The 12,055-nt window shown below is 49.0% G+C and overlaps 2 protein-coding genes across 2 annotated transcripts; one reads left to right on the top strand and one right to left on the bottom strand.

Moving 5' to 3' along the window:
- Nucleotides 1–2,023: 2,023 nt before the first annotated feature.
- LOC127318510 (probable prolyl 4-hydroxylase 4) lies at nucleotides 2,024–5,162 on the top strand. Its single transcript, XM_051348993.2, has 7 exons — nucleotides 2,024–2,343; nucleotides 2,471–2,528; nucleotides 2,625–2,723; nucleotides 3,088–3,145; nucleotides 3,880–4,055; nucleotides 4,242–4,311; nucleotides 4,419–5,162. The coding sequence occupies exons 1-7, from the start codon at nucleotides 2,159–2,161 to the stop codon at nucleotides 4,715–4,717; spliced, it is 945 nt and encodes a 314-aa protein (XP_051204953.1). The 5' UTR covers nucleotides 2,024–2,158; the 3' UTR covers nucleotides 4,718–5,162.
- A 926-nt stretch (nucleotides 5,163–6,088) lies between these two features.
- On the bottom strand, nucleotides 6,089–7,452 carry LOC127318520 (non-specific lipid transfer protein GPI-anchored 12). Its single transcript, XM_051349000.2, has 3 exons — nucleotides 6,924–7,452; nucleotides 6,736–6,831; nucleotides 6,089–6,416 (listed from the first exon to the last, which is right to left on the bottom strand). Exons 1-3 carry the CDS (start codon nucleotides 7,321–7,323, stop codon nucleotides 6,301–6,303), a joined length of 612 nt encoding a protein of 203 aa, XP_051204960.1. The 5' UTR covers nucleotides 7,324–7,452; the 3' UTR covers nucleotides 6,089–6,300.
- Between the last annotated feature and the right edge of the window lie 4,603 nt (nucleotides 7,453–12,055).

The following is a 12,055-nucleotide window of genomic DNA, read 5'->3' as shown; positions in this document are numbered from 1 at the left end:
GTAGCCATTGGTTCTGTGCCGTTCATAGCTCTCGCGGCTCGTCCCACGCTGCTTGTGAAAGTTGAACTCTATCTCGCGGCTCGCGGCCCGACGTATTTGTTGCCCGGTGCCTTGTCGCAGATTGGAGGGATCGACGTATGGATTTCCCGCATCGTCAAAAGCCTCGTATGTCTCCTCTTGATCTTCAATGGCGTAAATCGATGATACTTTGTACTCGGATCTACGTTGGGTTTGGTGACATCATCGTTGAGATTGATGAAGACCTTACCCACCGTGATAGATTTGTCGATGAAGTCGTAAATCGTCGACATCGCTTGAGCCATCGCTTATATATGAGTCCGCAGGTGACTCAAACGACATGTCGTTGAAGATCTTGGCGAGTTTCTCTCTTGTTCTGGTGCTGATGTAGCGTGTCGCCGAAGTTTCTTCTTCTCCTGACTCGGTTGACGACGCATAGCTTGAAAAATCGGAATCGACCTTCGACGATCCCGACGAAATCGGAACCTCGACACGATACGATCCTTCCTTCTCGACGCGAAAGTGAAACCTTCCGAACGTCATCTCCATGGGCTCCGCCAGATACGCATATGCATCCAAACGGGAGGGTGGGTGAGGAACAAAATCGACAAGACCAGCAGCGATCTGTTTACCTTGATCCATTGTGTTGCTTGCGGTTGACGATGTCGAAGATCTTGAGCGTGCCATCGAGATCAGATCCTTACGCCTCTAGTCCCCACAGACGGCGCCAATTGACAAGGTATCAACTTGTCAATGCCTATGGATTGTAGGCTAGGGTTTAGTTGGAAGTAGAGGGTAAGTAGATCTCGAAGGTTTCAGCCGGAAAGTACTCGACGATTATGAAAACTAGGGTTTGTAGACAATGATTCGATTTCTTCTTTGTCCCTCGACTCCCCCTTTATATAGGAGGTGGAGCCGAGGGATTCGTGCCATACAAGTTACAGAGTCCGGGACGGTTTCTAACTCATCCCGCCAGATTACAAATAACACTTCCTATTACAACTCTTGACTTTCCTTGATATATCTTGGGCTCCCGAATCTTCTTTATTCTTCGGGTAGTGGGCCTTCAGTAAACCCCGGGTACTATCTTTGGCAGGCCCATTTGGGATGCCTATGTCACTCCGTCCTTTCCGCTCCGCCGTCGCCATCCTCCTTCGCAGACAATCTTGCTGCCATTGATTTTCGGTCCATCCTTCCGGCTTCTTCTTCGGAGCCAGCGCCTTCCGCGGCTTCGCGAACGGCGCTTTCGCCCCTTTCGTCGCATTGCCCGGCGGCTTCTTGGCCGCTTTCTTGGCCATCTTTTTGGGGGCTGTCGGCGGCGCCATGGAATGGGGAGAGGGTAGCGGCGGCGGGTGGACGGCGGAAGGGAGAAACAAATCGGTGGAATAGGAGAAATGAATCGGCGTCGGGATATGTGTTGGGAGGCCAGAAATGCGCGGCGGGATATGCGCGATATGGCGGAATGGGCGGGATTTGGCGGGAGTGGGAGACGATTTTTCACTGAGGCGCTGACGCGTCGGGCCCGTGTTGCTTCGCCTCGCTTTTCGTTGTGTCCGGCGTGCCCGGAGCATCCCCTATGGGGCGGAGACGGGCTCGGGACGCCGGACACCGTATCGGGGCGCGCCGGACAAAATTCGGGTTTGAGGGACGCGGCTGAAACAGTTTTTTCCGGCGCGCCCCAAATTACTTTGGGGGACGCTTTAGGGACGACAGGAGATGCTCTTAGTTTGCCATTTTGTCTTGGGCCGCTAGTCGTGACGGAAGCCAGACGCTGTTTAGACACGCTATTACTCCGTATTTTTTGACAGCTGAGATCGATCCCTGTCTGCCTGCCATGGCGCACGTTTTCTCGGTGCGTGCCTCGTATGATTCTGCCTTGCCCGTGTCTGCTGCTGCTGCCGAGCGTGCGCGCACGCTTCTCCCCTCCGTGCTGGCCGTCCGATCGACGTATCCTGGTACCTGGGCGGCCCAGATCTGTCCCCCTCCTCGTCCCCACTCTCTGTCCCTGTCCCGAATCGAGCTGGCGAGTGACGACCATTTCCAGGTAGCTCGTCACCGCTAGTCCTCGCCGCGCGCCGCGGCCTGCTCCCACTGCTCCGCTGCGGGAGCGAGCGAGACCCCGGTGGCATTCTCGCTTGCCATGGCGCGGTCTCGGGCGGGGGCTACCCCACCCGTCCCCGTGCCGTTACTCCTCTCCGTCCTCTTCCTCCTCCTCGGCCGCCGCGACGCTGCCGGCGGCGGCGGCGGCGGAGTCAGGGGCAGCTCCGTGTACCCGGCCCCCGTGGTCTACCCGCACCACTCCCGCCAGATCTCCTGGCATCCCAGGTAAGCCAAATTTCATATCTTTTTCTACTGCCCCGCCGTCGCCCCGTTTCATTTCTGCCTCGATCTCGATTTGAGTGGAGCGGAATTGGACGATTTACCATTGCCGCCTGCTTGCTCCCCTCCGCAGGGTGTTCCTCTACCCGCACTTCCTCAGCGACGACGAGGCCAACCACCTCGTCTCCCTCGTCAGTGCCTCTGCTGCTCCCATCCCCGTACCAATTTCAGAGCTCTCGCTTTGCTGCGGGGATTGATCTGATTCTGAATTTCTCCTCCTTGTCCAGGCGAGTGGGGAGCTCAAGAAGCCCGGCGATATTAAGTCGGGCAAGAGCACGCTCAGCGAGGTCCGCACCAGCTCCAGCTACTTCATCAGCAAGGGCAAGGTTAGGCATTTGCTTCTCACCTCATAGGCAGAGATTATGGAAGTTAAAAAAACCCATAAATTGAGCATCTTTTTTGCCTGTTCCATCTGAGTGACAGTGTTCAAATTTTAGTGCGGTACAATTTTCTTGTACCGCCTAATTAGGTGATACTATGCTAGGAGGGCCAGTTCTTCTATTCAATTGTACCTTTTCTAACACTGTATACTTCGGTACTCTTATTATGTTCTTATTATTTCTCAAGGCATCAGTATCTTCATTATTTAGTGACTAACCGAAACTAGTGGCCCAGAGTGTAGTACAATTCATGAATTTCTCTCACTTGCATGGCTTTTATCTAATGAAAAAATTACGTCTACATTTGTAGGATCCAATTGTTGCTGGTATAGAGGATAAAATTGCTGCATGGACATTTCTTCCAAAAGGTTTGTGAAACAATAGCACTCCACCTCTCTGTTCATGCATTTCAGGGGTTCCAGTTCTCGCACTTAGAACCTCTGAGTTGTACTTAAATTTGGCACGGGAAGCTACTTCCGTTACCAAATTAGAATCTAGTCCAGTGCACCCTAACCTAACTGTGCAAAAGTCTTACTAGTAAAACAGAAAAAAAGTGGCAAAACTTTTTTCCTTTACATCAAGTTAGCAAAAGAGTATGAAATACAAAGGAACTTCATAGACACTCATACCGAGTGGCAAACTAATCCAACGACTTAATATGTAGGCGAAGTGGTGAACAGCTAAAAACAACGCTACGACAGTTGTCCTACAGTGACATGTTCGACTAGCTGGCCAAATTCTGTTCTCAAACTCCTAGAACACGCTATCTTCAGTATTATGTCCATTTTTTTCCTAATTGTAGTACGGCTACATATTGCTACTTGGAATATTTGTACCATTTGTGGAATCACATCAAATGCATTGCATCAATTTAAGAAACCTGATTCATATATCCTAATTTGGAAGCTGAAACTTTCCCTTTTCTTCTTTGAACAGTATGTCATAAAATCCTCAGCTAGATAAAAGGGAATATTAGGCTTTTTTGTGCCCTTTCTTACTATATGTATCTTCCAATTCCATGTGTAGGGTAGGAAGTGGAACTTTAAGGATGTAAGAATTTTACTGTTTCTAGTTTTGCTTATAAGTGTTCTACGATAAGCAGAGAACGGCGAAGATATGCAAGTTCTAAGGTGTAAGCGTGGAGAGAAGTACGAACCGAAGTATGATTACTTCACAGACAGTGTTAACACTATGCATGGTGGACATCGCGTAGCTACTGTACTTTTGTACCTAACAGATGTTGCAGAAGGAGGGGAAACAGTTTTTCCCTTAGCCAAGGTATTTTTACTTTCTTCATGGTCATACTGTTCAGTAAGATGGTAGAAAATGCTTCAGATTGCTGAATTTTCTAACGAGTCAGCCACAGGTAGGCACTAGGCCACTACCACCGTGATTTTCTCCTGCACATTTTCGTAGCTTGTTTTGGGATTTGTTATTAAATATCCACATGCATTTCTCAAATAGGAACATACAAAGAAGGGATCACACGGTAAAGATGCAACCTTGTCAGAATGTGCAAAGAATGGCATTGCAGGTACAATTTTTGTGCTCATGTCCTTTTCGGCAATCGCGATTCTTGAGTTATTACAAGACACCCAAAACATTTCTTGGCTGATACACACCGTAACCATCGTGTCTTAGTGAAACCACGGAAAGGGGACGCCCTCCTGTTCTTCAACCTTCTCCCAAACGCCACAACGGACCCGTCGAGCCTCCACAGCGGATGCGAAGTCATCAAGGGGGAGAAATGGTCCGCCACGAAATGGATACGTGTGGCCTCGTTCGACAAGGTCTATCACGCACCAGGCGGCAATTGCACCGACAGCAATGACAGCTGCGGGAGATGGGCCGTGCTGGGCGAGTGCACGAAGAACCCCGCGTACATGGTGGGAACCGCGGCGTTGCCCGGTCACTGCAGAAGGAGCTGCAACGTGTGCTAACATCAGGATGTGAGAAATCCGTGGAACATTGACGGTATGTTGGCAGTCAGGTTCATACGTACAGGAGTAGCAGGCTCATGAGGTTGAACCATATTTTGGTTGCGAGTAGTCCCTGTTTCTTGGTTACCAGTGTTTTATCGTTGTATGATAACTTGGCTGGAAGCCTGGAAAGGGGACAGACCCCTGTTGCTTAGTGCTCATAATTTGTGTTAGGCAGGCTGTTTTTGTTGCTCTATGCCTATGGCAACCTGGCTGGAATCAGACGACAGACCTTTGTTCATTATGTGAGGCGGGCAGAGATCAGCTCATTGTAGCACGAGTTGTGTATGCCATATATAAATTCACCAGCATGTGGATCCGTTTTTGCTTGTAGAAACTGTCATCCTTCTCACTACTAGCTATTGCTGTATATCTTCCCTGAAATTTAGCAAGCCTTTCCAAATCATTTTGTTGTATGCTCATTTTTGTGCAACGAACTGAGTCATTCATATGCACGGAATCTTGTGGCATTTGGCAGTGATGTGATGATGTTGGAGAAGAAGGGTGAGAGATGGAGACTGGAGAGAAGGGGATCGATCGAATTGAATGGCTCGATCACGGACGGTTCTCATTCATGGCAAAGTGCTCCAACCCACAACCGCCTCTGAATTCATTGCTTACATTGCTGTTACGTACACGGAGTACGAATGTGGTGTACCGCACTTTCTTATCCCAAATTCAGAATGTTACGAGCTACAACCGCCTCTGAATTCATAGCTTACATTACTGTAATGTGGTGTACCGCACTTTCTTATCCCAAATTCAGAAATATTAAAACCCCCCAAAAAAAAAACATGTGTACATCTTCGTATGTTATGTGCGCGCAAAGTTTTTCCATAAAATCGACTTGCCGTTTGGGCGGTGCAAAAAAGACAAAAATTGCTAATAAAAGTAAGCTTTTTTGTGATACAAGTTTTGTCTTTTTCATCGATAAAAAAAGTACTGGCTTTCTAAGGAACCATGCGTATAGATTGCCGAGATGTACATGCCTTTTTTTTTTGCTGGAACTTGTTGACAATTAAAAATATGTTTATTAAAGATATTGTTTTTTAGATGGCGGAAGCATGCATTCGGGTGCCGAATTGAATTTCTCAATGTTAGGAGACTAAAAATGAAGGATCTTGGTGTGCTGTAAAGGAAGAACCGTGTGCTATATCAAAACTAAACATAGTAGTGTATGTTTTGTAGATGGAAAAATTAGCTGATGCCAGCCGGACGGAGGATACCGAGCACGCATAGTTCATGCGACGAAATCGCCAAGATCACGAACCGTCGGAGCTGGTGGTGTTTGTTTCTCCCAGAGTGAGACGGCTCAGCATCACGTGAAAGAGATGAGGACGGAATGCGTGTCTTACATACAGAGTCTGGGAATCCAGCAATCAGAACTTACATCACGAGGGAATTTATCAGCGAGGAGCAATCAGATCACACATCATATCAGCCGGGAAATGACAGGTATATGCACCTATATACCAGAACCATACTGCTAGGCATATGTCTACGGTGAAGAAATCCTCGTCGAACAATCTGGCCGTGGGCACCTCCTAGAACATCATCATCCCGGTGGCGAAGGCGGCGACGAGGGCGTGGGTGCTGGCGGCGACGGAGCGGCGGTAGGCGTGGCTGCGCGGCGCCGGCGGCGAGGGGAACGGCGAAACACCTGCGTGAGATTGATGTCATTCTGTTAAGCTCGTCAAGATTGATAACTCCACAGCTACTGCTACTACGCTTGGGTCCATGGTTGTGGTTGTGCACAGTAGTAGACTAGTAGTACGAGACAAGCACGTGAACGAACCTAAACGGCATGGCAGCATCAACTGCTTCAATCGACTGTGTATGTTTTCAGTACGAATGTACGAGCATATTGAATGTTTCTGCAGCAATTGTCATAGCATTGCTTCTGTTTTTCTTGGTTTTAACCTAGCTACCATCACAAATTTCTTGTGCAGTTGTACTACTATGTCGCGCGCGGCGCTTACCGGGGAACTGCGGGCTGTCGCCTGAGGGGCCGGGCGCCGGAGACCCGGCCATGGGCGCCGCGGACGGGGCTAGGCCGCGCACATTGTACCCGAATGCTGCAGAAAAAGTTTGAAACTATCTCAGGAAAGATGCTAAATCAAATCAGATATCGGAAGTGTTTGAAACTACTGGTAGCTTATGAGTTTACCGGCGCATGTGCTGACGGGCGGGGTTTCGACGCGGCAGACGCCCGGGAGCGCGAGCGCGCGGCTGTAGTCGACGGCGATGCCGTAGGAGTCGGCGGCGCCGGAGAGGAGCTCGCAGAGGCAGAGCGGGTTGGAGCCCACCATCCCGGCCAGCTCCGGGCAGCACGCCGCGTCCGGGCGCGCCGTAGCGCTGCCCGCCTGCACGTACGGCAGGCAGTCGGACATGTTGAGCAGCGAGTTGAGGCACGCCGCGTCCATCGCCGCGGCCGGGGCAGGCGCCGCCGCCGTGGCCGCGGAAGGTGGCACAGAAACGTGCTGCGCAGCCACCGCGCCGCACATGGTCGTCGTCGAAAGCAGCAGCGCCGCGAGCACGGCCCACCGCAGGTGCTGTGCCGGCGCCATGGCTGCAGAGGATGAGGATGCGGGGGAGTCGCGGCGGGCGGCTGGTTTGTTGGGAAGTTAATGTGGAGGCGGGCGAGAGGAGGAAGCCAGCGGTGCTGCTTGGACTGTACTACCACGAGAGGCCGATGAGGGTGTGTGCATATATAGCCGTGGCGTGCGCGTCTTGGTGGCGGCTGGACCAGCTGTGCGCCATGGAATGAGTACGTGGAAAGCTTCCTCTGCAAATTTGCGACGTTCTCCTTGGAGGAAATTGCGGTTCCACCCGCTTCAATCAAACTTTGTAGACTTTGAATAATAAATAAATGAATGAGGAGTTTTTGCACACTCAGTATATGCTTCTGATTTTTGAAAGGCTTGTGCTCTTCCATAAACCCCTAAAACTGAAATGTTTTCCTGAGTGAAACACAAAGATGGCTCAGATTAAACCATACCTATTTAAAACTAGTGGTAGGATGGCTGATTAAACGATACCATGATACCTCTTTAGGGGTTTACATTGTTTTGAAATTTAGGGGTCTATGAAAGCACAAGCATTTTTTAAATGACTTCTAAATGTAGTTTAAAATGTTTTAAAAAATTGAACGAAAAATTGACGCATACATGTTGACATTCTATGTGCCCATAAAGTTGTTTCGCCGGAAACAGGCATTTTTTGTGTTGTATGCAATAAGACAAAAAAATGTCGCTTAAAAAGAGCTTTTCACGAAAGACTTTTTCATCTTTTTTTAATAGGATACAAATATTGTCGGTTTTCACGAAACTTGGAGCGCATATAATATTAATGTATGCGCGTTAAATTTTGTCTCATATTTTTTAATTTTTAAAAATGTTTTTTGGGTACCAGGAGCATATCCTCCCAAGTTCAAAAGTGCATTTCCAAATAATTAGATAAAATAGCAAAAATTATAATAGCACAGATTATATTAAAATCACAATTAAGTAATTTTTCGTATTATATATATTTTGTATTACAAATAATGATATTTTTCCATACAATCATGGTCAAAATAAAAAAATTTGACTTTGTCTAAACCTATAATGCGAACTAAATAAACACGGAGGGAGTACAATGCTCACCGCTTTTACCCATTTTTTACTCTCCAATTTCGATTTTAATTTGAATCAAAACCACACGGTAAAAATTATGAAAAGGAGGGAATGCTTTTGACCACTTCTACCCTTGTCCGGTTGCACATTCAACCAGCTATTTGTTAATGCACTGTTTAGCTCAGTTAACGACAAAACTAATGATTAGCTCTCGCATTTCAGAGCTATAAATTTATGCAGAAAATTCATAAAATCGTATTTACAGAAAAATACTAGTTAACATTAAAAAAAATTGGGTGCGGTGTATGCTGTAATAGATACAGTTTATATAAGATATCAACACTTACTTGAAAATGGTTTGTTTGTTTACTTTTGCAAAACAAATAATCGCTTTAGACTAAACAAATCAAGGAAAACAATTGTCTATCCAGAAATTATGAGATTTTTTTGATGCTTTATAGGTTGTAATGAGTATCCAACAATTACGAAAGGTGCCAAGCAAAACCATATCCAACAAAATGTTGATAAAATTTGTAGACAAATTCTACCTAGGTTAGTGTAAAAAGTGTACCATGTTTACGTCAACATTGCTAAATAGAAAAATATGTGATGATCCTCGCAAAAGTTAAGTCACTGGAAAGTGGAAACTGCAATCTTCTCGTTGCATTGGGAACCCGTCTTTGACACGAAAGAAATTCACATAAACTTTCCCCGCCGTTCTTGCCCCCACTTGGTTCTCTCGGTCTCCAGTAGATCCAAGCCGGTTGGCCCCACCCCTCACTTCTCCGGCGATGGCCGGCAGCGAGATGGGTGAGGGTCCCCTTCCTGTAGTAGTAGTCTAGGGTTAGAGCTGGCGCTAGGGTTTGTGTTTGGCGTTATGTTAGTAGCTTGCAGTGCTTCGTCGGTGCTTGTGGGCCGAGTTCAACGACGTTTGGCGCCGGTGGCTCTCTACTTCGCAGTGCTCCTATGGATGGAGGTGGAGATAGGTTGCACCGCCGACATCTCCATAAAAAAATAAGGCCATTGCTCGTGGCGACAGCCTTGGTCGATGCGATAGCCACGAATGCCTTCTTCTGCGTTGTTGGCATTGCGCCAATGGGGAGGAGGAGCATGCTACGATGTTGTCGAAGATTCCAGGTGGTCACCGGGAAGATCTGTGCTGCAAATTAGAGATCTCCACTCGGTCACCTTGGCTCGCCACTGTGATCTTTGGTCGAAGAGACGACCTCTCCAAATGCCATTGTTGACGTTCATTCAACCCCTAGCTTAGAGGCCCCCCATTTCGACAACTGGGTGCCGACCAGTTGACATTTGCAGCGGGTGCACGCCTAGCCCACCAGGGTTTAAGCCCTCGGATTGCACCATGGTGCTCTTGGTTGCTTCTTCTATAAACAATAATCAACGTGGGTTTAGGATTCTCATTGGCGTTCGTCGTGCTTGCTGCTCCAAGTGGTTTCGTCACATGTGGCGCCGTGGCGGCGATAGCGGCCATTGATGTAGTCCTTGTTCACGTGATGAAAGGAAAATGGACTCCATCATGTTTCATGTTAGGTTCTTGGGGTTCTTTCTGTAAATTTCTAGAACTGCTTGGCATTTTCCTATTTTTCTGGTATTCTTTGTAAATTGTACCCCCACTAATGCAGACCTTGGCCATTATCTTCTTAGAAAAAGGTAGACTTGGTGACGATTTTGCATGAACGGCAAACAATTTTTTTTCTTCGAAATGGGGGAAATATCACCTCAGCTTCTGCATCCAAGGGATGCACACGGCTTTTTTATTAGATTATTCACAACACCTTACAAGAGCAATACAAAAGATCAAACTCGAAGCCACCTCGCTAAACCTACAGAGGGATGAAGGGGTGACAATTCACCAACTCACATCATCCAAAAAATCAAATGCCTTCCCAGACCGTCCAATAGCAGATGAGAAGCACATCCAGTCAAGCAGGCTCTCAGCGCATGCCAACGCACACGCCATAGAATTTGCTACCGTCGTCTTCCTCGACTCCATCTTCAAGAGAGATCATCGCATTGACCATACCAGGCCTGCCATCGATGCCGCCACGGCGCCAGACGACTCCACCATCATGCGCGCGTCCATCACACTGCATCCGTCTCCGAGACACCACTACACCATCGCGGCAACTCGACGACACCGACACATCAAAAGCACATCGCTCCACCTCAGCACCACCACCATCCGTTGTCTGCTCCAAAAATGATGCCCCCAACAAGTAGAACGGCGTTGCGCGCCGCCATCGTCCGATCCGGGAGACCCAGGTCTAGGGTTTCCCCTGGAGCAGCCCATGCGAAGAACGCAGACTGCATAGACAATGCCTTCAACAAGGTAACGACGAACAGCACCGCCATCATCAGCCATGACCGAAGTCCGGGCCGGCTTTCACCGGCAGCTGCGCCTCGCCATCGGGAGCTAGGCGACGGATCGCGAGATCCGCCAAGGCTAGCCACACAACTAGCCGATCTCCTCCGGCGAAAGAGAAGACCACCACCGTGGTGTCACGGTCAGCAACACCGGACGCCCGCCACCCGCCACCAGGTCGACGTCGCCACCGCCATCTAGGTCCGCCGCCCTTGGTGCCCTGGTCCCATACCTGGAGGAGGAGCAACACGAGATCCGCCCCCATCACCGCCCGCCCGGCGAGGCCGAGGCGAGGAAGGGAGGAGAGGGCCGTGCCGCCAGGTGCCGGGGCCATCCCCCAGCGCGGAGGTGTGCCTCCATACCGCGGGGACCGTGCGCAGATCCCCGCCGCCCCCATCACCGGCTGCGCTAGGCTTTGCCGGCGGCGGCCTCAGGGGACGACGAGGAGAGAGGAGAGGGGTGGGGAAGGCGGCGGTGGGGGGTTAGGGTTCCGTCCCTGAGTCGCCTAGAGGAGACGACCCAGGCGGCTCTTCAGCTAAAAAAAAAATCTTGGGAAGCTCTGAGTTTCTACTGGTGAGTGGTGAGAACTGCGAAAGGACGTTGATCGAATTGGGTTAGTTTATCATGTGAACATCGATTTCACCGTGGAACGATTCGAACGGTGTGCCCTACGTGTGCGTTTTGTTCTTGTGGATGGGGATGGGATTCCTACTTCCTAGGCTGCTAGGTGCTAGCTAAGCTCGTGAGGCCATTACTAAATGACGGCAGCAGGAACACCGTTCGAAACTTTGGAACGGATTCGATCCATCTCTCCATTACTAGTGGAGCACCGCCTATTTCTATCCATGAAACGCATGATCCATTCATCTCTTCCCGTTCCCGCTTCTTCTGCTTGCCGGCTTTCTTTTTACTTTATTTTTGCAAAAAAAAAACACCAATCTATTCATAATCTTGAACATCAGTAAAAGAGAACCTAAATATAATAAAAATTAGAAAACAATCTTTAAACCACTTGTAGTGGAGTACAGTATACAACGTAGGATAGCTCGAAAGAAACGCAGCGCGTAGAGCTGCGATTCGTCAACCTGTTCTGCCCCCGGAAGAAGAAGATGGCGACCAGGTTGGCTTTGGCTCGCATGGCAGGCATTTGATCGAGAGTCCACAGGCGATCCCAGTTGTTCAATCTCAGCCGCCACCCGGCCCGTCCGTCTCGATCGGCATATTCAGACATGCGGTTTGATTGAAGTGGAGCAGACGCTTTGCGTGCTTTGCTTTGCCTTTCTACTCGGAGATAAATAGGGT

This window comes from Lolium perenne, chromosome 1, assembly GCF_019359855.2.
Source record: "Lolium perenne isolate Kyuss_39 chromosome 1, Kyuss_2.0, whole genome shotgun sequence".
NCBI classification, from domain to species: domain Eukaryota; kingdom Viridiplantae; phylum Streptophyta; class Magnoliopsida; order Poales; family Poaceae; genus Lolium; species Lolium perenne.
Note: the sequence above shows the minus strand (reverse complement) of the source record. Positions and strands in the feature narration are given on the sequence as shown.